General features: G+C 54.2%; 2 protein-coding genes across 3 annotated transcripts; both read left to right on the top strand.

The window, feature by feature from the left end:
* The first annotated feature begins 363 nt into the window (after positions 1-363).
* Positions 364-9,695, top strand: LOC102983581 (LIM domain-containing protein ajuba). The gene is made up of 8 exons (XM_007100461.4): positions 364-1,684; positions 4,472-4,573; positions 6,211-6,278; positions 6,397-6,459; positions 7,179-7,309; positions 7,393-7,444; positions 8,150-8,218; positions 8,674-9,695. Exons 1-8 carry the CDS (start codon positions 652-654, stop codon positions 8,827-8,829), a joined length of 1,674 nt encoding a protein of 557 aa, XP_007100523.2. The 5' UTR covers positions 364-651; the 3' UTR covers positions 8,830-9,695.
* A 3-nt stretch (positions 9,696-9,698) lies between these two features.
* Positions 9,699-18,464, top strand: LOC112062236 (LIM domain-containing protein ajuba-like). Of its 2 annotated transcripts, XM_024116240.2 has the most exons (8): positions 9,699-10,238; positions 13,026-13,127; positions 14,765-14,832; positions 14,951-15,013; positions 15,733-15,863; positions 15,947-15,998; positions 16,704-16,772; positions 17,228-18,464. In XM_024116240.2, the coding sequence occupies exons 1-8, from the start codon at positions 9,731-9,733 to the stop codon at positions 17,381-17,383; spliced, it is 1,149 nt and encodes a 382-aa protein (XP_023972008.1). In that variant the 5' UTR covers positions 9,699-9,730; the 3' UTR covers positions 17,384-18,464. The 2 variants fall into 2 exon arrangements, with proteins under 2 accessions (XP_023972008.1, XP_054944341.1); XM_055088366.1 differs by lacking the exon at positions 9,699-10,238 and having other exon boundaries at positions 13,025-13,127; positions 14,620-14,832.
* The last annotated feature ends 4,923 nt before the right edge of the window (positions 18,465-23,387 follow it).

The raw sequence follows: 23,387 nt of genomic DNA, 5'->3' as shown, positions 1-23,387 counted from the left end.
TTCTGAACCGCGACATTCCACCGTGCCCCTCCGCGCATTCCAACTGCAAACAAAGAGTTCCCCTCCCCCTCCCCCACTTTTTCATGTCCCAATTCTTGAGTGATGTAGTAGCAACTGTCCAAACTGCCCCTCGCCCTCCTTTCGCCTACAGTCGGTGGATCTCCAGCTCCACGACACTTAGCACCAACACCCGCCACCCCCCCTTTCCGGCGCACCAGATTCCTGCGCCAACACCCCCGTTCGTCTCGCACACGGTGCTCCGCCCCTCCGGGAAAGTAGATCCGGCCAGGCAGACAAAAGTTTGGGAGAGAAGTTGGGTCGGTGCTGAGTGTGTGAGCGAGGGGGGCGGGGGCCGGGGAGAGTGGGGCTGCCGGGCGAGTCGACGCGTGAACAGATAGACCTGCGGACCGGACAGCCGCGGCCGTAGGCACTTCTAGCCCCGCCTAACCCCTGATGCGCGGGGGGACGCAACCCCTCTCGCTGGGGGATGCTGCGGGATTCTTGGCGCCGGGCATCCGGGGCGCCCGCTAAACCCCTGTGCCTATCCTGTGCCCCTGGGGAAGCGAAGTCCGGCCGCAGGGAGAGAAGCGGCCGCCGAGACGCTGCAGGGTGCCGGGCGGGGAGGGGGCTGGAGGCCCCAGGCCCGAGGGCATGGAGCGGTTAGGGGAGAAAGCCAGTCGCCTGCTGGAGAAGTTAAGACTCTCGGACTCCGGCAGCGCCAAGTTCGGCCGCAGAAAGGGTGAATCTAGCAGGTCTGGGTCTGATGGGACCCCCGGGCCGGGCAAAGGGCGCCTGAGTGGGTTGGGGGGACCTAGGAAATCAGGGCCCCGTGGAGCTACTGGGGGACCTGGGGATGAGCCGTTGGAGCCAGCCCGGGAGCAAGGCCCCCTGGACGCTGAGCGGAACCCTCGCGGCTGCTTTGAGGCGCCGCGCTACGAAGGCTCCTTTCCCGGGGGGCAGCCTCCCACCCGGGCCTTGCCTCTACCTCAGTCATTGCCCCCCGACTTTCGGCTGGAGACGGCCCCAGCCCTAAGCCCCCGCTCCAGTTTCGCCAGTAGCTCAGCCAGCGACGCGAGCAAGCCGTCCAGCCCCCGGGGCAGTCTGCTGCTGGATGGGGCGGGGGCTGGTGGAGCCGGAGGTAGCCGACCCTGCAGCAACCGTACCAGCGGCATCAGCATGGGCTACGACCAGCGCCACGGCAGCCCCCTGCCCGCCGGGCCATGCCTGTTTGGCCCACCTCTGGCCGGGGTTCCGGCGGGCTATTCCTCTGGAGGGGTGCCGTCCGCCTACCCCGAGCTCCACGCTGCCCTGGACCGACTGTGCGCTCATCGGCCCGCGGGGTTCGGCTGCCAGGAAAGCCGCCACTCGTATCCCCCAGCTCTGGGCAGCCCGGGAGCTCTAGCTGGGGCCGGAGTGGGAGCGGCAGGGCCCTTGGAGAGACGAGGGGCGCAACCCGGACGACACTCGGTGACTGGCTATGGGGACTGCGCCGCGGGCGCCCGATACCAAGATGAACTAACAGCGTTGCTGCGCCTGACGGTGGGCACAGGTGGGCGAGAAGCCGGCGCCCACGGGGAACCCTCGGGGATTGAGCCGTCAGGTCTCGAGGAGCCGCCAGGTGCGTTCGTTCCAGAGGCCGCCCGGGCCCGGATGCGGGAGCCGGAGTCCAGAGAGGACTACTTTGGTGAGTGAGAGAAGTGGTTAGGGACGGGAAGAGACCCGTCACCGCATTCGGTTCCCCACTGCCCCGACGGCGGGCGCTGGTTAGTTGGTGGCAGAGACGCGGGGCTAGGAAAGAGGCAAGAGGAATTTCCCCTTCCCACTGGGTTTCAAATGGACCACGGGCACCTTATTCCTGCTAAATTCAACCCCCCTGATGATTTCGTGAATCCCAGTTCCTCAGCTTTAGAGCCTGGGTTTTTCGCGGTAGGAGTCCTTGTTGAGGGGAACCAAGTGGGGCTGGGAGAGCATCCCCCCATCTTGCTCCCCCCTCGGCGGCGTTACCCCTGCAGGCTCCTGCGCGCCGCGCCCCCAGCCGGGCCCAGGCTCCGCCCGCAGGAATTCGGGGAATGCGCGGGTGGGGGGGCGGGGCGGGCGGGCCGCGTGCGTGCCGGCTCCTGCCCGGGCGCTCCAGGTGCCCGCGGGCGGGGCCGGCCGCGCGGCACTGGGCGGAGGTGGGGTGCAGGGGGTGGGGGAGCTGCTTCCTAACACGCGCGGAGCTGTGGCCGCGGTCGGGGAAATGGAGCTCGGGGGGAGGAAGAAAGCCCTGGGACGGAAAGAGGGACCCTACTGCTGTCTGGCCCCAGTCCTGCTGGCTCCGTGCTTGGGTGGGCATTTGAGCCGAGACCCGGTGGTGTCAGCTTCTGTTTTCCCCATCCTCCGGAAGTCAGGGCAGAAGCCTTGACCACCGGGACAACATCACCGCTGGATGGATGGCGACCGTGTATAGCTGCCAGAAATAACCCGGGCTTCAGTTCTGGCCATAACCTGCTCACAATTCAGGCACGAAGTAGCCCCTTATTTCCTGCTGCTGTAGAAACCTGTTCGTCGCCTCTCTCCCAGACGCAATTATCTTCAGGAAGTGTTAATTGATTATATGTCTCGGCTATGGGAGGGGATATTGGTGTCTTGAACGATCTTTTAGCCAAGACCCACAGGCACCACTTCATTATATTAAAAAATGCTAATCTGATTGTGATAGGAAGTACAGAAAGAAGTGGAGGGCCCGCCCCTAGGTCTGTGGGCCTCTTCAGTGTTCCCAGCATCTTCTCACCTTTTTCACCATCCATGTTCCTGCCCCGGACCCCATGCTCTAGAACACTGTGGCTAGAAATGTAAATAGAGAGAGAAACCCAGCCAGGGAAGGAAGGTAGGGGAGGAGGTTCAGAGGTAGCAGGGCTGCAGGCTAGTTCAACTCCAACCTCCCCCCATTTTCCCCCCACCCCGCCCCCACCTGAGAGAGGAAAACCCAGAGCAGATGATGCTTTGGTCAAGGGAAACTAAGTGACAGGATCCTTTTAGCAGTTTCCTTTTGAGGCTGGGGAGAAGTGGCTGATGGGTGGAGAGAAGTCTCCTCGGCTAAGCCATCAGAACCAGAAGGAAGAAAGGAGCTGGGAGAGTGCAGTAAAATGGCAGGAAAAACCTAGGAGTGGATATGCTGGGTTAGAGGAGGTGAGGCGGACATGCCTGAGCAGTTGGCTCTTGTCTTCCCGTAATGTCCAAGGCTTCCCAAAGAAATGGCTCTGACAGGGCCCCCTGGCATGGCAATGTTGGGGCAGAACTCCCCTCCCCTGGGGAAGCCACATTTTGACCCCGGTGGGGGGGAGGGTTGCTTCTCTCCCTAGGGGTCAGGTTGCCTCCTCTGACAGAACCCCCAGCCTGACTGTACCCTCCTACTCCTGCTCCTAGTAGGGGCCCTCTTCCTTGGCTACAGCCTTGCCCAGCTGCCAGAGGGTGGGAGCAGGACAGGCCTGGGCGCATCAGTCACTGCAGCTGCTGCACGGGCTCCCAAGCCCCTGGGCAAAGACTGGATGGGCCCCAACAGGCAAGGAGTGTGGCAGTGTGCCGAGGGGGAGAGGTGGGGTGGGGTGAGGCGGGCCCGTTGGGATCTGTTCCCCAAAGACAGGCCCTAGCCCTCACTCATGGGCCTGGAATTGGGGAGTGGAAGGAGGGAAGAACACACCCAGGAAAGGCTGGTGCCAGAGCCAGGTGTTATGTATTTTAGGGGTGATGTCAGGGAAGAGCAGTTTGGCTCTGTTCCTCCTATGATAGAAGATAACAGGGAGACATTAGGGGTTCTGCCACCCTTCCCCCCCTCCTCTGCAACCCTCAATCCTTGGAACGCACCCTGCATTCTCAGCAGCCACCTCCCCAGAGGAGTCACACTCACATGGTCCCCTCTGCACAGGGCCCTCTGCTGAGCCAGATCCTTTTTTCCATCCTTGGAAGCCTAGAGGTACAGAGCAGAAGTCATTCTGTAGCTGGATGGCAGTTCCTTTGACAGGTGGGGAAGCCGAGGTCCTGGAGAGGCTTTCTGGGCCTGGCGTGCTTTCACTAGGAAGTTTTTTCCAGTCTGCTGCTGGGCCCTTATGGACTCACATCTCTGAGTGTCCCACACAGTGCAACGGGGATCATATCTTGCCTGATTAGTCTTTTCTCCCCAACAGAAACCAAGCATCTGAAGTCCAGGGACTATATCTTTCAGTTTCTCCAATTTTCCACAGTATTGGGCACAATATTGTTGCGAGTCACTAAATAGATGTTCAGAAAATGTCTGTTGATTTATCAGTAAACAAGAATAAGTTTGCCCAGCCAAAACCTTGCTGCATCCCATGAACTCTCTCTTCCAAAAGGGAGCCCGTCAAAAGGAGGCTGTGACTGGTGGTCCTTTGCCATCAGGAAAGATGAGGAATCCCTGGTTTTGAGCTGGGGGAGTGCGCTATGATGCTGACAACCTCTTCTCTCCTCTCAGGCACCTGTATCAAGTGCAACAAAGGCATCTATGGGCAGAGCAACGCCTGCCAGGCCCTGGACAGCCTCTACCATACCCAGTGCTTTGTCTGCTGCTCCTGTGGTGAGTGCAGCCCCCAGACCTTCTGGACCAGGGCCTGAGGCCTCAAGCACTCCCTGCACATACACACTCACAAGTGCCTAGGGAAAGCAGGGCTTGTGCCTCTCCATTTGCTGGTCTGGCCTCCACCTTCTCTCTTGCTTCCCTTCTCTGTGCTCTACCTGGCTCTCTCCCGCCTGCCCCCATGTTGGCGCCCCTTGCTGAGGTCAGCCCTCCCTCTGCTGAGCCTCTTTCCTCCGCTCTGTTCCTCCCTCTTTCTTCTGCCTTCCTGCTTGCCCAGCCTGGACTCCCTCCCAGCCCTCCGGCCTCTCCTTGGAGGGGCTTGGTCTTGGGCAGCCGAGTTGCCTGGGGCGACAGTGAAAGACTGGAATGTGGGGAGGGTGGGGTGGGAGCGGGGAGCTGTGGGGGAGTGGAGAGGGGGGTTTTCTCTCGGCTGGTCAGAGTTCAGCCACCTCGCTGGAGTGCAGGCCACCGGGCCATGCCAAGCTGATGACATCACGCTCCAGGAATGCCCGCTGCTGTTAGCTCAGGAGGCCGCCCCGGAGCAGGGGGTGCTCCCAGCGGCCTCAACTCCCCAGCCTTTCCCTCACCTCCCTCATTACCCGGCCCCCCTGCTTACCCACTCTGATTCCTTTGCTGGACCTTTAATTTCTTATCTCTGCCTGTCTGACTCCAGCCACTCCCAGCCCCTGCCTGACTCCCTTTAGGTTCATCTATCTGTTTGTCCTTCTGTTTATAGAGCCTCTTCTGGGAATGTCTCTTTCCCTCTCTCTGCTCCCTTGTGTCTCATAAGTTTCTAAGTCAACTTTTCTAAACCACTGGGCAGAGCTGGAAGTGGAGATTTTGATGAGAAGAGGGCAGAGGTGGGAGACTTGCCCATTCTCCGCGCCCTTGTCTCCTTCCTCCTCATCCCTGATAATTTAGACACCCTGGAGCAGTTCCTGGGTGTTGGTTTCATGGGGAGCGGTCCTGCCTTGTCTGCTTGCAGAAGATCCTGGGCTGCTTCTGACCCCGGAGACTCTGGGTCCCTCTAAGCTTGGGGAAGCAGCCTAGTGCAGCAGGAAAGGGGACCGACTTTGCTCCCAAACAAAGCACTTTGTCCCCAACAGTAGTTCCAGTATGTCCTGACCTCCATGGAGCCTGTCCCTGGGAGACAGACAGGGCTAGGAGAACAGGAGAGCAGTGCAGAAGCTCCTGGGTTGAAAGGTCCCAGAGGGCAAAGTCCGTGACAGTGTGATTGTCTCTGAGTGCATTGTAGGGCCCCGTGTTCAGAGCCCCTTGACCTTGTCCCCCAGCCTGTGGTTGGCTTTGCTTTCCCAGGTGGCTCCCCGAGCAAGCACAGGCACTGGAGAAGGTGGCACCCTTTTAAAGCAGGGTCACAGGAAACTGTTGAGGGGGCAGGAGCTGGAGGAGCAGCCAGCAAAGGAGTGGGGAATTGGCAGGAGTGAGACCAAACAAATTGGAATTGCATCAGATGGGGTATTTGTGTGGGGAGACGGGACAGACAGCAGTTAGGAGGACAAGCACTGAAATCCAGATTTAAACGCATCATGAAACACCGGAGAGCAGTTACCCCGTGGCGGGGACGCCCTGTGCCTGGACCCTGGGAGAGGCTCCAGCCCCTTGTCTACTGCTTCTAGGGCGAACTTTGCGCTGCAAGGCTTTCTACAGCGTCAACGGTTCTGTGTACTGTGAGGAAGATTATCTGGTGAGTGAGGGGTCCCCTGGGCCTGGAATTGGCTCCCACACTTTTCTCTGTGGCCCACTGGGGTTCCACCCATCAGGTCATTCTCGGCCCGTAACATCCTCCTTTGGTCTTCTCCTAGTTTTCAGGGTTTCAGGAGGCAGCTGAGAAATGCTGTGTCTGTGGTCACTTGATTTTGGAGAAGGTAAGCACAGTGTCTTCAGCCGAGACTGTGAGGCTGAGGGGCCGAGGGGTGGAATCAGGAACTAAATTGATACTGAGAAAAGGTGGGGGGAGGAAACCTATCAGCAACTACTTGCATCCCATTCTTCCCCAGAACCGCTGTTTACAGTGGCTTCTCTTTGCCTATGGGATCAAGTCTGGACTCCTCCGCCTGCCACCCCAGGCTCCTGTGATCTCTAACTCCCTAACTCTGCAGGCACAGCCCGGCCCTCCACCTGAGCCAGGAGTGTGGGGTCCTGAGGCTTAATCCCCTTTCTGCTACTGGCTGGGATCAGTTGAAGCTCAGTTTTCTTTTCTGTAAGGAGGAGTTGGGTTGGATCAGTGGTTCACAGCCCTGGCAGCCTAGCAGATCACCTGGGAAGAAGTAAAGAAAATACCAATGCTGGGTCATCACCAGAGACTGTGGTGAATACTTCTGGGTGGGACCCAGGCGTTGATGGGCTTAAAAACCTCCCTGGGTGACCCTGATATGCAGCCAAGTCTGAGAAACACTGGCCTGGATGCTCCCTAAGACCTTTTTCAGGGTTTCTGCCTCCATTTTAAGACTCCTTGGTCCTCCCAGATGACACAGCATTGTTCTAGGACGAGAGCAGGGGCTCAGATGAGGTTAGTGGGAGCAGCAGGGAACGTCATCGGTAGCTGGAGAGCAGAGACTGATTCTCCTCCCGCCCCACGAGCCAGATCCTCCAGGCAATGGGAAAGTCCTATCACCCAGGCTGCTTCCGATGCATCGTTTGCAACAAGTGCCTGGACGGCATCCCCTTCACTGTGGACTTCTCCAACCAGGTGTACTGTGTCACCGACTACCACAAGTGAGTCCCCCGCCCGGGGTGTGGTGTGGACCTGGGCTCAGGGATTCCCCCGCCTCAGCTCCCCTGTGTCCTCTCTCTTTCAGGAATTACGCTCCTAAGTGTGCGGCCTGTGGCCAACCCATCCTCCCCTCAGAGGTCAGTATGTCTGTGTTCTCCTGCAGGGCAGCCAGTGCTGCTGCCTCTGGGGAGGGACTGGGGACATGCCGCCTGGCCTCCCCTGGGAGGCAGTGGTGCTGAGGAATGTACTCCGCGAAGATTCCCGTGTGACTCTGCTCTCTGGGTCATCACCCTGACCCCGACATCCGGGCCTGGACTTGTCTGACAGCCTTACTGGACCCAGGCTCCATCTCTTTTCTCCCAGTCCAGAGAAGGAGACTTTCTCTGAAGTCAAGGTCACCAGCCCCCAGATGTAGGGGCTGGAAAAAGGTGGGAAGAATCCTCAGGGCTGGTAGGAAGGGGTCGGAAATGATTTACGCTGTGTGTGCCAAGGGAGAGAAGCCAAAAGCCCATGAGGAACCAGGCCCTATTGGGTCTCCTCGTCCCCGGCTTAGCTTACTTTATTGATGCAGCCTGCCTCTTTCCTTTCCCTCCGTAAGGCCTGAGCCCCTGGACAGAGGGGAGGCTCCACGAGGGGACATGCCTGCCTGGAGGCAGTGCCAAGGAAGGAGAGGGGGAAAGTTCCCACAGGGTTTGCAGAGGCCACCTCAAAGCTGCAGACTGTGGCAGAGAGGCTCTGGAGGCCTCTCTATGATCTTCCCATTGGAAGGGGGGCTGGTGGGGGAGGGGAGAGTTGGGGTTATCGTGTTGTTCTCATGCCCATGGGGGTGTGCATTATTTCAGGGCTGTGAGGACATTGTGAGGGTGATATCCATGGACCGAGATTATCACTTTGAGTGCTACCACTGCGAGGTGAGTGTTGGGCGCCCGGGCTCCCAGAGGAGAGCTAGAAGGGGGCTGGGGGAGTGAAGTCCTAGAACTGCCAGAGTCTGTAGGAGAGGTCTGGGAGACAGGAAACCAGGAAGGTGCTCTGACCCATCTCCAGTCTCTTTCGCGTCCTTCAGCCACTCTCTCTGGGTGTGGTCGTTTAGTCCTTTCTAAATCTGGCTTCCCCAGAGTCAAGACTCCCAAAACTAGGGACTCCTGGTAACAGCTGGAAATGGGAGCCTGTCTCATTATTTCTGCTGTAGCAGCGACACCTGGCGTCCAGCTGAGGTATTTTCTCAGGTTTCTCTTCTGGGAGTTCATCCCCCTCCAACCCCACCCCCTTTTTCCCCAGTCACTGGGAGTCTAGTGCCCAGCACGGCCGACTTCCACGATGTCCCCGGTTCCTGGGCTGAGGTAAACTAGGTGTCCTTCTTCCCTAGGACTGCCGGATGCAGCTGAGTGACGAGGAAGGCTGCTGCTGCTTCCCTCTGGATGGGCACTTGCTCTGCCACGGCTGTCACATGCAGCGGCTCAATGCCCGACAGCCCCCTGCCAATTATTGGGTTGGCCAAAAAGTTCCTTCGGTTTTTAAGTAAAAATAAAAGACACATTTTTCATTTTCACCAAGAACTTTATTGGACAGTGTAATCACTGTTTTGTTCCACTACCTTCTACCATTTTTCAGGCAACTTCATAATTCCATCTTCCCAAAACTTTTTATCTTTTTGAGCAAAGAACCGTTCCAGGTGCCTTTTACAGTCTTCCAGGGAATTGAAATTGTTTCCATTAAGAGAATTTTGTAAAGACCGAAATAAATGGAAATTTAAAGGTGCATTGTCTGGTGAATACAGCGGATGAATCAGAACTTCCCAGTCAAGCTGTAACAGTTTTTGCCAGGTCATCGAAGAAACACGCGGTCTTGCGTTCTCCTGATGGACGATTATGCATTTTCTGTTGACTGATTCCGGATGCTTTTCATCGAGTGCTGCTTTCAGTTGGTCTAATTGGGAGCAGTACTTGTTGGAATTTATCATTTGGTTTTCTGGAAGGAGCTCGTAGTAAAGGACTTCCAATCCCACTATATACACAACATCACCTTCTTTGGATGAAGATCGGCCTTTGGTGTGGTTGGTGATGTTCATTTTGCTTGCCCCACGGTCTCTTCCATTCCACACTATTGTACAGTATCCACTTTTCATCACCCGTCACAATTTGTTTTAAAAACGGAACGTTTTCGTTACATTTCAGTGGAGAATCACCTGCAGAAATATGTTCAAGAACATTTTTTTTTCGCTTAACTTAGGTGGAACCCAAACATCAAAGCGATTAACATAACCAAGCTGGTGCAAATGATTTTCAGCGCTTGCTCTGGATATTTTGAGGATGTCAGCTGTCTCCCTCGTTGATTGTTCTCAGTTAATGTCTTGATTTGATTGCTATCAACTTCAACTGGTCTACCCAACCGTGGCCTGCAGCAACCGTACCAGCGGCATCAGCATGGGCTACGACCAGCGCCACGGCAGCCCCCTGCCCGCCGGGCCATGCCTGTTTGGCCCACCTCTGGCCGGGGTTCCGGCGGGCTATTCCTCTGGAGGGGTGCCGTCCGCCTACCCCGAGCTCCACGCTGCCCTGGACCGACTGTGCGCTCATCGGCCCGCGGGGTTCGGCTGCCAGGAAAGCCGCCACTCGTATCCCCCAGCTCTGGGCAGCCCGGGAGCTCTAGCTGGGGCCGGAGTGGGAGCGGCAGGGCCCTTGGAGAGACGAGGGGCGCAACCCGGACGACACTCGGTGACTGGCTATGGGGACTGCGCCGCGGGCGCCCGATACCAAGATGAACTAACAGCGTTGCTGCGCCTGACGGTGGGCACAGGTGGGCGAGAAGCCGGCGCCCACGGGGAACCCTCGGGGATTGAGCCGTCAGGTCTCGAGGAGCCGCCAGGTGCGTTCGTTCCAGAGGCCGCCCGGGCCCGGATGCGGGAGCCGGAGTCCAGAGAGGACTACTTTGGTGAGTGAGAGAAGTGGTTAGGGACGGGAAGAGACCCGTCACCGCATTCGGTTCCCCACTGCCCCGACGGCGGGCGCTGGTTAGTTGGTGGCAGAGACGCGGGGCTAGGAAAGAGGCAAGAGGAATTTCCCCTTCCCACTGGGTTTCAAATGGACCACGGGCACCTTATTCCTGCTAAATTCAACCCCCCTGATGATTTCGTGAATCCCAGTTCCTCAGCTTTAGAGCCTGGGTTTTTCGCGGTAGGAGTCCTTGTTGAGGGGAACCAAGTGGGGCTGGGAGAGCATCCCCCCATCTTGCTCCCCCCTCGGCGGCGTTACCCCTGCAGGCTCCTGCGCGCCGCGCCCCCAGCCGGGCCCAGGCTCCGCCCGCAGGAATTCGGGGAATGCGCGGGTGGGGGGGCGGGGCGGGCGGGCCGCGTGCGTGCCGGCTCCTGCCCGGGCGCTCCAGGTGCCCGCGGGCGGGGCCGGCCGCGCGGCACTGGGCGGAGGTGGGGTGCAGGGGGTGGGGGAGCTGCTTCCTAACACGCGCGGAGCTGTGGCCGCGGTCGGGGAAATGGAGCTCGGGGGGAGGAAGAAAGCCCTGGGACGGAAAGAGGGACCCTACTGCTGTCTGGCCCCAGTCCTGCTGGCTCCGTGCTTGGGTGGGCATTTGAGCCGAGACCCGGTGGTGTCAGCTTCTGTTTTCCCCATCCTCCGGAAGTCAGGGCAGAAGCCTTGACCACCGGGACAACATCACCGCTGGATGGATGGCGACCGTGTATAGCTGCCAGAAATAACCCGGGCTTCAGTTCTGGCCATAACCTGCTCACAATTCAGGCACGAAGTAGCCCCTTATTTCCTGCTGCTGTAGAAACCTGTTCGTCGCCTCTCTCCCAGACGCAATTATCTTCAGGAAGTGTTAATTGATTATATGTCTCGGCTATGGGAGGGGATATTGGTGTCTTGAACGATCTTTTAGCCAAGACCCACAGGCACCACTTCATTATATTAAAAAATGCTAATCTGATTGTGATAGGAAGTACAGAAAGAAGTGGAGGGCCCGCCCCTAGGTCTGTGGGCCTCTTCAGTGTTCCCAGCATCTTCTCACCTTTTTCACCATCCATGTTCCTGCCCCGGACCCCATGCTCTAGAACACTGTGGCTAGAAATGTAAATAGAGAGAGAAACCCAGCCAGGGAAGGAAGGTAGGGGAGGAGGTTCAGAGGTAGCAGGGCTGCAGGCTAGTTCAACTCCAACCTCCCCCCATTTTCCCCCCACCCCGCCCCCACCTGAGAGAGGAAAACCCAGAGCAGATGATGCTTTGGTCAAGGGAAACTAAGTGACAGGATCCTTTTAGCAGTTTCCTTTTGAGGCTGGGGAGAAGTGGCTGATGGGTGGAGAGAAGTCTCCTCGGCTAAGCCATCAGAACCAGAAGGAAGAAAGGAGCTGGGAGAGTGCAGTAAAATGGCAGGAAAAACCTAGGAGTGGATATGCTGGGTTAGAGGAGGTGAGGCGGACATGCCTGAGCAGTTGGCTCTTGTCTTCCCGTAATGTCCAAGGCTTCCCAAAGAAATGGCTCTGACAGGGCCCCCTGGCATGGCAATGTTGGGGCAGAACTCCCCTCCCCTGGGGAAGCCACATTTTGACCCCGGTGGGGGGGAGGGTTGCTTCTCTCCCTAGGGGTCAGGTTGCCTCCTCTGACAGAACCCCCAGCCTGACTGTACCCTCCTACTCCTGCTCCTAGTAGGGGCCCTCTTCCTTGGCTACAGCCTTGCCCAGCTGCCAGAGGGTGGGAGCAGGACAGGCCTGGGCGCATCAGTCACTGCAGCTGCTGCACGGGCTCCCAAGCCCCTGGGCAAAGACTGGATGGGCCCCAACAGGCAAGGAGTGTGGCAGTGTGCCGAGGGGGAGAGGTGGGGTGGGGTGAGGCGGGCCCGTTGGGATCTGTTCCCCAAAGACAGGCCCTAGCCCTCACTCATGGGCCTGGAATTGGGGAGTGGAAGGAGGGAAGAACACACCCAGGAAAGGCTGGTGCCAGAGCCAGGTGTTATGTATTTTAGGGGTGATGTCAGGGAAGAGCAGTTTGGCTCTGTTCCTCCTATGATAGAAGATAACAGGGAGACATTAGGGGTTCTGCCACCCTTCCCCCCCTCCTCTGCAACCCTCAATCCTTGGAACGCACCCTGCATTCTCAGCAGCCACCTCCCCAGAGGAGTCACACTCACATGGTCCCCTCTGCACAGGGCCCTCTGCTGAGCCAGATCCTTTTTTCCATCCTTGGAAGCCTAGAGGTACAGAGCAGAAGTCATTCTGTAGCTGGATGGCAGTTCCTTTGACAGGTGGGGAAGCCGAGGTCCTGGAGAGGCTTTCTGGGCCTGGCGTGCTTTCACTAGGAAGTTTTTTCCAGTCTGCTGCTGGGCCCTTATGGACTCACATCTCTGAGTGTCCCACACAGTGCAACGGGGATCATATCTTGCCTGATTAGTCTTTTCTCCCCAACAGAAACCAAGCATCTGAAGTCCAGGGACTATATCTTTCAGTTTCTCCAATTTTCCACAGTATTGGGCACAATATTGTTGCGAGTCACTAAATAGATGTTCAGAAAATGTCTGTTGATTTATCAGTAAACAAGAATAAGTTTGCCCAGCCAAAACCTTGCTGCATCCCATGAACTCTCTCTTCCAAAAGGGAGCCCGTCAAAAGGAGGCTGTGACTGGTGGTCCTTTGCCATCAGGAAAGATGAGGAATCCCTGGTTTTGAGCTGGGGGAGTGCGCTATGATGCTGACAACCTCTTCTCTCCTCTCAGGCACCTGTATCAAGTGCAACAAAGGCATCTATGGGCAGAGCAACGCCTGCCAGGCCCTGGACAGCCTCTACCATACCCAGTGCTTTGTCTGCTGCTCCTGTGGTGAGTGCAGCCCCCAGACCTTCTGGACCAGGGCCTGAGGCCTCAAGCACTCCCTGCACATACACACTCACAAGTGCCTAGGGAAAGCAGGGCTTGTGCCTCTCCATTTGCTGGTCTGGCCTCCACCTTCTCTCTTGCTTCCCTTCTCTGTGCTCTACCTGGCTCTCTCCCGCCTGCCCCCATGTTGGCGCCCCTTGCTGAGGTCAGCCCTCCCTCTGCTGAGCCTCTTTCCTCCGCTCTGTTCCTCCCTCTTTCTTCTGCCTTCCTGCTTGCCCAGCCTGGACTCCCTCCCAGCCCTCCGGCCTCTCCTTGGAGGGGCTTGGTCTTGGGCAGCCGAGTTGCCTGGGGCGACAGTGAAAGACTGGAATGTGGGGAGGGTGGGGTGGGAGCGGGGAGCTGTGGGGGAGTGGAGAGGGGGGTTTTCTCTCGGCTGGTCAGAGTTCAGCCACCTCGCTGGAGTGCAGGCCACCGGGCCATGCCAAGCTGATGACATCACGCTCCAGGAATGCCCGCTGCTGTTAGCTCAGGAGGCCGCCCCGGAGCAGGGGGTGCTCCCAGCGGCCTCAACTCCCCAGCCTTTCCCTCACCTCCCTCATTACCCGGCCCCCCTGCTTACCCACTCTGATTCCTTTGCTGGACCTTTAATTTCTTATCTCTGCCTGTCTGACTCCAGCCACTCCCAGCCCCTGCCTGACTCCCTTTAGGTTCATCTATCTGTTTGTCCTTCTGTTTATAGAGCCTCTTCTGGGAATGTCTCTTTCCCTCTCTCTGCTCCCTTGTGTCTCATAAGTTTCTAAGTCAACTTTTCTAAACCACTGGGCAGAGCTGGAAGTGGAGATTTTGATGAGAAGAGGGCAGAGGTGGGAGACTTGCCCATTCTCCGCGCCCTTGTCTCCTTCCTCCTCATCCCTGATAATTTAGACACCCTGGAGCAGTTCCTGGGTGTTGGTTTCATGGGGAGCGGTCCTGCCTTGTCTGCTTGCAGAAGATCCTGGGCTGCTTCTGACCCCGGAGACTCTGGGTCCCTCTAAGCTTGGGGAAGCAGCCTAGTGCAGCAGGAAAGGGGACCGACTTTGCTCCCAAACAAAGCACTTTGTCCCCAACAGTAGTTCCAGTATGTCCTGACCTCCATGGAGCCTGTCCCTGGGAGACAGACAGGGCTAGGAGAACAGGAGAGCAGTGCAGAAGCTCCTGGGTTGAAAGGTCCCAGAGGGCAAAGTCCGTGACAGTGTGATTGTCTCTGAGTGCATTGTAGGGCCCCGTGTTCAGAGCCCCTTGACCTTGTCCCCCAGCCTGTGGTTGGCTTTGCTTTCCCAGGTGGCTCCCCGAGCAAGCACAGGCACTGGAGAAGGTGGCACCCTTTTAAAGCAGGGTCACAGGAAACTGTTGAGGGGGCAGGAGCTGGAGGAGCAGCCAGCAAAGGAGTGGGGAATTGGCAGGAGTGAGACCAAACAAATTGGAATTGCATCAGATGGGGTATTTGTGTGGGGAGACGGGACAGACAGCAGTTAGGAGGACAAGCACTGAAATCCAGATTTAAACGCATCATGAAACACCGGAGAGCAGTTACCCCGTGGCGGGGACGCCCTGTGCCTGGACCCTGGGAGAGGCTCCAGCCCCTTGTCTACTGCTTCTAGGGCGAACTTTGCGCTGCAAGGCTTTCTACAGCGTCAACGGTTCTGTGTACTGTGAGGAAGATTATCTGGTGAGTGAGGGGTCCCCTGGGCCTGGAATTGGCTCCCACACTTTTCTCTGTGGCCCACTGGGGTTCCACCCATCAGGTCATTCTCGGCCCGTAACATCCTCCTTTGGTCTTCTCCTAGTTTTCAGGGTTTCAGGAGGCAGCTGAGAAATGCTGTGTCTGTGGTCACTTGATTTTGGAGAAGGTAAGCACAGTGTCTTCAGCCGAGACTGTGAGGCTGAGGGGCCGAGGGGTGGAATCAGGAACTAAATTGATACTGAGAAAAGGTGGGGGGAGGAAACCTATCAGCAACTACTTGCATCCCATTCTTCCCCAGAACCGCTGTTTACAGTGGCTTCTCTTTGCCTATGGGATCAAGTCTGGACTCCTCCGCCTGCCACCCCAGGCTCCTGTGATCTCTAACTCCCTAACTCTGCAGGCACAGCCCGGCCCTCCACCTGAGCCAGGAGTGTGGGGTCCTGAGGCTTAATCCCCTTTCTGCTACTGGCTGGGATCAGTTGAAGCTCAGTTTTCTTTTCTGTAAGGAGGAGTTGGGTTGGATCAGTGGTTCACAGCCCTGGCAGCCTAGCAGATCACCTGGGAAGAAGTAAAGAAAATACCAATGCTGGGTCATCACCAGAGACTGTGGTGAATACTTCTGGGTGGGACCCAGGCGTTGATGGGCTTAAAAACCTCCCTGGGTGACCCTGATATGCAGCCAAGTCTGAGAAACACTGGCCTGGATGCTCCCTAAGACCTTTTTCAGGGTTTCTGCCTCCATTTTAAGACTCCTTGGTCCTCCCAGATGACACAGCATTGTTCTAGGACGAGAGCAGGGGCTCAGATGAGGTTAGTGGGAGCAGCAGGGAACGTCATCGGTAGCTGGAGAGCAGAGACTGATTCTCCTCCCGCCCCACGAGCCAGATCCTCCAGGCAATGGGAAAGTCCTATCACCCAGGCTGCTTCCGATGCATCGTTTGCAACAAGTGCCTGGACGGCATCCCCTTCACTGTGGACTTCTCCAACCAGGTGTACTGTGTCACCGACTACCACAAGTGAGTCCCCCGCCCGGGGTGTGGTGTGGACCTGGGCTCAGGGATTCCCCCGCCTCAGCTCCCCTGTGTCCTCTCTCTTTCAGGAATTACGCTCCTAAGTGTGCGGCCTGTGGCCAACCCATCCTCCCCTCAGAGGTCAGTATGTCTGTGTTCTCCTGCAGGGCAGCCAGTGCTGCTGCCTCTGGGGAGGGACTGGGGACATGCCGCCTGGCCTCCCCTGGGAGGCAGTGGTGCTGAGGAATGTACTCCGCGAAGATTCCCGTGTGACTCTGCTCTCTGGGTCATCACCCTGACCCCGACATCCGGGCCTGGACTTGTCTGACAGCCTTACTGGACCCAGGCTCCATCTCTTTTCTCCCAGTCCAGAGAAGGAGACTTTCTCTGAAGTCAAGGTCACCAGCCCCCAGATGTAGGGGCTGGAAAAAGGTGGGAAGAATCCTCAGGGCTGGTAGGAAGGGGTCGGAAATGATTTACGCTGTGTGTGCCAAGGGAGAGAAGCCAAAAGCCCATGAGGAACCAGGCCCTATTGGGTCTCCTCGTCCCCGGCTTAGCTTACTTTATTGATGCAGCCTGCCTCTTTCCTTTCCCTCCGTAAGGCCTGAGCCCCTGGACAGAGGGGAGGCTCCACGAGGGGACATGCCTGCCTGGAGGCAGTGCCAAGGAAGGAGAGGGGGAAAGTTCCCACAGGGTTTGCAGAGGCCACCTCAAAGCTGCAGACTGTGGCAGAGAGGCTCTGGAGGCCTCTCTATGATCTTCCCATTGGAAGGGGGGCTGGTGGGGGAGGGGAGAGTTGGGGTTATCGTGTTGTTCTCATGCCCATGGGGGTGTGCATTATTTCAGGGCTGTGAGGACATTGTGAGGGTGATATCCATGGACCGAGATTATCACTTTGAGTGCTACCACTGCGAGGTGAGTGTTGGGCGCCCGGGCTCCCAGAGGAGAGCTAGAAGGGGGCTGGGGGAGTGAAGTCCTAGAACTGCCAGAGTCTGTAGGAGAGGTCTGGGAGACAGGAAACCAGGAAGGTGCTCTGACCCATCTCCAGTCTCTTTCGCGTCCTTCAGCCACTCTCTCTGGGTGTGGTCGTTTAGTCCTTTCTAAATCTGGCTTCCCCAGAGTCAAGACTCCCAAAACTAGGGACTCCTGGTAACAGCTGGAAATGGGAGCCTGTCTCATTATTTCTGCTGTAGCAGCGACACCTGGCGTCCAGCTGAGGTATTTTCTCAGGTTTCTCTTCTGGGAGTTCATCCCCCTCCAACCCCACCCCCTTTTTCCCCAGTCACTGGGAGTCTAGTGCCCAGCACGGCCGACTTCCACGATGTCCCCGGTTCCTGGGCTGAGGTAAACTAGGTGTCCTTCTTCCCTAGGACTGCCGGATGCAGCTGAGTGACGAGGAAGGCTGCTGCTGCTTCCCTCTGGATGGGCACTTGCTCTGCCACGGCTGTCACATGCAGCGGCTCAATGCCCGACAGCCCCCTGCCAATTATTGGGTTGGCCAAAAAGTTCCTTCGGTTTTTAAGTAAAAATAAAAGACACATTTTTCATTTTCACCAAGAACTTTATTGGACAGTGTAATCACTGTTTTGTTCCACTACCTTCTACCATTTTTCAGGCAACTTCATAATTCCATCTTCCCAAAACTTTTTATCTTTTTGAGCAAAGAACCGTTCCAGGTGCCTTTTACAGTCTTCCAGGGAATTGAAATTGTTTCCATTAAGAGAATTTTGTAAAGACCGAAATAAATGGAAATTTAAAGGTGCATTGTCTGGTGAATACAGCGGATGAATCAGAACTTCCCAGTCAAGCTGTAACAGTTTTTGCCAGGTCATCGAAGAAACACGCGGTCTTGCGTTCTCCTGATGGACGATTATGCATTTTCTGTTGACTGATTCCGGATGCTTTTCATCGAGTGCTGCTTTCAGTTGGTCTAATTGGGAGCAGTACTTGTTGGAATTTATCATTTGGTTTTCTGGAAGGAGCTCGTAGTAAAGGACTTCCAATCCCACTATATACACAACATCACCTTCTTTGGATGAAGATCGGCCTTTGGTGTGGTTGGTGATGTTCATTTTGCTTGCCCCACGGTCTCTTCCATTCCACACTATTGTACAGTATCCACTTTTCATCACCCGTCACAATTTGTTTTAAAAACGGAACGTTTTCGTTACATTTCAGTGGAGAATCACCTGCAGAAATATGTTCAAGAACATTTTTTTTTCGCTTAACTTAGGTGGAACCCAAACATCAAAGCGATTAACATAACCAAGCTGGTGCAAATGATTTTCAGCGCTTGCTCTGGATATTTTGAGGATGTCAGCTGTCTCCCTCGTTGATTGTTCTCAGTTAATGTCTTGATTTGATTGCTATCAACTTCAACTGGTCTACCCAACCGTGGAGCATCGTCCAGCGAGAAATCTCCAGCACGGAACTTCGCAAACCACTTTTGACACGTTCGATCAGTCACAGCACCTTCTCCATACACTGCACAAATCTTTTTTTGCGTTTCAGTTGTGTTTTTACCTTCCTTGAAATAATAAAGCATAATATGCCGAAAATGTTCCTTTTCTCTTCCATCTTCAATATTAAAGTGGCTACACAAAAATACACCAATTTTTATAAGTCTTTTTTAAAATGCACACTGGTATGATAGCTGTCACAATACAATCTAACAAAATTGTTTCAAATGAAGTTAAAGACAACTAAGCGCTACTAGAGCCAACTTACGGAAAACATCAAACGAACTTTTTGGCCAACCCAGTATATCTGAGATGCGGTCACTGCCGCTGCCATCACCAGCATTGACAAATTCCTCTGGCCAGTGGGCCCCTCTGAGGCCAGCCAAGAAAAGGAAGGCACTCTAGCCCTGGCAGAAGAGTCCTCTAGGGAGGGCCCCAAGGGCCAGAGATCCAAAGATCAAGACATTCCAAATGGATTGTGGAGGAGGAGCCCTCCAGTTGCCATTATGTGGGTGACTGGCTTTTCCAGGTGTGCAGCCTGTGCTGTAGCACATAACAGGCACACAGGCGGGTTCCAGTATTTTCTAAAGGTCTGATTCTAGTCTGTATCTCTAGTATACATTTGTGGGCACACACACACACACACACACACACACACACACACACACACACACACTCTCTCTCTCTCTCTCTCTCTCTCTCTCTCTCTCTCTCTCTCTCTCTCTTTCTTTCTTTCTCTCTCTCACACACACACACACACACACACACTCTCTCTCTCTCTCTCTCTCTCTCTCTCTCTCTCTCTCTCTCTCTCTTTCTTTCTTTCTCTCTCTCTCATCAGGGGACTCTTAACACTTGGTTCATTGGTAGTAGTTAAGCTCTCCAGACCTGCTGCCTCAGAGGAAACCTGAGTTATATCCACCACAGCTCCCAAACTCTGAGGTTCCAGGAGCCAGAGAGGCAAAACACTTTCACTTGGTTCTGATCAGTTTGGCTAGATCTCTTAAAACCAATCCACTAAAAACTTGTTTACTTAACGTGTACTTGATGACCAGTTTGCCAAAAGCTGAGTTCCCTTTTGGGTATTTTTATAGCCATTTAGTTTTTCTGTTCTTTTTTGTCATGCTTGGGTAGTTCAAGGATTTATATCTTTTCATCTAAGAGTGCCCCTGAGTTATCAGCAGCATAAATTTATCAAATTTGCAGCACTTTGTAAATGATGAGATTGCTTCCTACCTTTATGGATATCTTTTTCTGTTACCTACTTTTCAAACTTTTTTTTTTAAGTTTCCAGCAATAAATAGAATTGGTACAGACATTTTGTGTATCATTTTTTGTGTTTCTTAACCCAATATTCTTTTCCAAATTAGATACTTTGTAAACTGTAACAAAGCTCAATATGATTTTGATGCCTTGGTCTGTCTACTACATTCCTGCTGTTAAAAGGCCAATATAGTCTCAACAAATAAACAGGCATGTGGCATCTCAGTTGACTAACAAAGGTGTACACACAACAGCAATGAAAAGTGAAAAGGTGAATCTAAATTTTTTTGAAATGCTGCAGATTTGATAAATACTTATTTGAAACTGTCTCTAGGTGAATTGGTTTTAGGCAAATCAATCTGATAACCTTTGATCCTTAGTTTTTATACTCCACCACTTAGAGTTTCATATTGGAAAAGACTCTTGAGAACAGAAATTCCACATTTAGGGATGATTCTAAGATGACTTTGCCAGCCAACCTGGGAATTGCATAAAAGAGGCCTCTGAGTGAAAGTAAGAGATCAGATTCACACCACACACCACGGAGTACCAGAGTGGGGGAAATGCACTTTTTTTTTTTTGGCAGGGTAATGTTCTGAAACAAAATTAAGTGTTCTACAGCTGGGATTGCTTCTTCTGAACTATTGTTATTAAATAAGTGAATACAAAGGCTCTGTGACTGGGAAAATTTCTCACCAGGCTGCTCCAGTTCTGGGAAATGCAGACAAGCACGTGTAGCCTTACATCCATCCCTTCAGTTCTTTTACTCTTGGGGGTCTTGTCCACTCTGCCCCTCTGACCCTTTGTTTCTTACTGCGGTTTTGGCCTCCCTTTGCCACTGACTGGCTGATTCCTTTCTAGGTCTGTGCTCATCTGTCCTAACCCTGAGGGGTCCCCAACTCTGTCCTTGCCACTGGGGATACTTTCTCCCTCCTTCCTGAGGAAACACAAGTGCTAATATCTGAGGAAGACGGGCCCAGGGAAGGCAGGCCATGGCATAGGAGCAGCCCCAGCTGTCGCACGGCATCACTGGCAAGTTCCAAGTGTACCCCACATCTCAAGAGTTTCCCTTCTTCCTGTTCACGGGGAGATTGCTCATCCTTAACAGTTCTATTTACTCTTTCCTGTTAGTATTGAAAGAGTCATGGGATGCTGCCAAGGATACAGCAACAGGTGGACCTTGTTTGGCCAATTTGCCACCTGATTTTCATCAACAGCCAATAGGCCGGAGCCGGCAAAAGGGGAAATGGAAGAATTATGGATCCGTTTTGTGTCTCTTTAGATGAGAGTCACGGACAGGGGTCGGGCTTTCACAGCAGACGAGCTATTTGCTCTGGCCAGCCCTGTTTGCTACAGGCCAGAATGGGGTTTGTGAATAAGCCGGCTGGTGTGGGTTCTCTGCCTTACTTCTTAGAGATTTGACTGCTTCCCCTTCCACCTGGAGCTCTCAAGGCCACGGAAATGGTAAGACTCCGTTTATAATCAGGCTGGAGACCGTTCTCAGTCAAGGAGGACATAAGAGAAAGCTGTTTCAGGGCACAGAAAGCCATTAGGATGAGGTCCCTGAGACTGTACCTAGATGGAAGGGAATAAAAAGGGGGGAATAAAAAGAGACTAACGGACTGCGAGAAAAGGATTGGGAAGAAGCAGTGAGTTGAAGCATTTTTATTTCTTTTTTAAAAATTTTTTAGAAGGACCCATACCCCAGAGCTGGCCCTAGGGGCATTCAGAACCCTAAAGGCAAGACTCCACAAGAAGGACAAGGGTCTAACCAATCTCAATGCTCTCCATCCTCTCCTCCCATGCAGCAAGGAAGACCTAAGGCTGGGCCTCTCCTGTGTCAGTTGCTTGTGGAGGGCCCTGTTGTCCACGCTTGGCCCTCGTTGGGAAGGAGGTCCTAAGGTTTGACCTTGGAAATCTGAGAAGACTGTTCCTGGGACATATAGATGAGACCAGCCTAACTGTGATGGTCGGGAAGTCATCAGAGGCAAATTCTGTCCACTGTGGGTATTATTTCAGCTACTATCCTCTTAGAAAGGATAGTGTTGACCCGTGTGAAGGGAGCAGGGAGAGATGGGTTAGGAGGAACATCTGCTAAAAGGTACTGGTTAGGCTTGTATCCTAGAGAGTTAGAGCCAAGCGAGGTGTGCGTTTAGAGATATCTCTGTCACCTCATTTTACTGAATGAAGAAATAGAAACTCTGAGCGATGATGGGACTTACCCAAGGTCACACAGCTGGAAAATGACTTTCCAACTTCTGAAGACATAAAGAGCTTATTTCCCCTCTTCCCTCCACACTACCCCCACCCAGGGACTCCCAGGGCATAAGTAAACTGTAAATGAGACAAGTGCTTCACTATGACAGATAATTAGGGCGAGTTTTAGTGGGAAACCAGGGAACATGAGAGATAATAATGAAAACTTTTGGTTCTTATTAGTGCTTTTTTGTTAATTAGTATTAGCAATCACCAAAGTACCTTTAAGAGCACATTAGGGGGGCTTCCATGGTGGCGCAGTGGTTGAGAGTCCGCCTGCCGATGCAGGGGACGCAGGTTCGTGCCCCGGTCCGGGAAGATCCCACATGCCGCGGAGCGGCTGGGCCCGTGAGCCATGGCCGCTGAGCCTGCGCGTCCGGCGCCTGTGCTCCGCAACGGGAGAGGCCACAACAGTGAGAGGCCCGCGTACCGCAAAAAAAAAAAAAAGAGCACATTAGGGGAAACAAAGGAAATATACTCCAGGGGAGTCCCTGTCCTTGAGGAGGTCACAGTCCAGCCAGGGAGATAAATACACACATAAAATGCGGTGAGAAGATTACAAGCAACATGTCAACAAATGCAAAGAAATTGAGTGTTACAAACGAGACCTAATGCGCAGGGAACAGGTGACAGTGATGAAACGGTCTGGCTTAGAGTGTAGATCAGAACGCGGCAGCCCACTGGCTAAATCCTGTCCTCAAATGCATTGAGTTTGGCCCACTGGGAGTTATTTTTTATAGTATGAACTTGAACCCTAGTTGAAGAAGGAAAAAATGCCAGCTAATAAATGTAGAAAGAATGACAGAATTGGAAAAATGGCATTTTGTGAACTTTAATAAAACTATCCTAGCAAAGATTATTAATTGGTGTTAAAAACCATAGGTGAGGGCTTCCCTGGTGGCTCAGTGGTTGAGAGTCCGCCTGCCGATGCAGGGGACGCGGGTTCGTGCCCCGGTCTGGGAGGATCCCACATGCCGCGGAGCGGCTGGGCCCGTGAGCCATGGCCGCTGGGCCTGCGCGTCCGGAGCCTGTGCTCCGCAACGGGAGAGACCACAACACTGAGAGGCCCACGTACCGCAAAAGAAAAAAAAAAAACAACCATAGGTGAAATGATTGGTAGACAACTGCACATTCATACAGCGCCAAGTAACACCGTCAGTTTACAAACTTGAGGACAAAAATGTAACTGTATATTGGAGGAATCAGACTGTCATCACTCATTTCCTGGAAACAGTCTTGGTATCACTTACCAGTAGGCCAGTTCTGGTATGAGGCAAACACATAACCCAACCTAGCATATATTCTAGCTGCTCCCTATCCCAAAAGAAGTATTAGATATAACTTACAGTTCACAGGAATATTGGGGATAGAGAAACGAACTAATGGACGCTAGGAGGAAGCAACTGGACAAATCTAGGAGGTGAAGCATTCTGCAGGGCAACTGGCCAGCTCTCTTCAGCAAGTCAGTATGATTTTTTTTTTTAAGCCAAAACTGCTATGAAAGAGACTTGAGGTATACAATAATAATACAACGCATGGTCCTGGATTCCCT

The sequence above is a fragment of the Physeter macrocephalus genome, chromosome 11 (assembly GCF_002837175.3).
Source record: "Physeter macrocephalus isolate SW-GA chromosome 11, ASM283717v5, whole genome shotgun sequence".
Lineage (NCBI taxonomy): Eukaryota > Metazoa > Chordata > Mammalia > Artiodactyla > Physeteridae > Physeter > Physeter macrocephalus.
This window is presented reverse-complemented; position numbering and strand designations above follow the sequence as displayed.

What these genes read in the sequence shown, in the direction of transcription:
- LOC102983581 (XM_007100461.4), top strand. Translation starts at nt 652, where the DNA reads ATGGAGCGGTTAGGGGAGAAAGCCAGTCGCCTGCTGGAGAAGTTAAGA. An exon ending in GTCACTTGATTTTGGAGAAG is followed by an intron (nt 6,460 to 7,178) that starts GTAAGCACAGTG and finishes CCCACGAGCCAG; the next exon opens with ATCCTCCAGGCAATGGGAAA. An exon ending in TTGAGTGCTACCACTGCGAG is followed by an intron (nt 8,219 to 8,673) that starts GTGAGTGTTGGG and finishes CTTCTTCCCTAG; the next exon opens with GACTGCCGGATGCAGCTGAG.
- LOC112062236 (XM_024116240.2), top strand. Translation starts at nt 9,731, where the DNA reads ATGGGCTACGACCAGCGCCACGGCAGCCCCCTGCCCGCCGGGCCATGC. An exon ending in CTTTGTCTGCTGCTCCTGTG is followed by an intron (nt 13,128 to 14,764) that starts GTGAGTGCAGCC and finishes TACTGCTTCTAG; the next exon opens with GGCGAACTTTGCGCTGCAAG. An exon ending in AACCCATCCTCCCCTCAGAG is followed by an intron (nt 15,999 to 16,703) that starts GTCAGTATGTCT and finishes GCATTATTTCAG; the next exon opens with GGCTGTGAGGACATTGTGAG.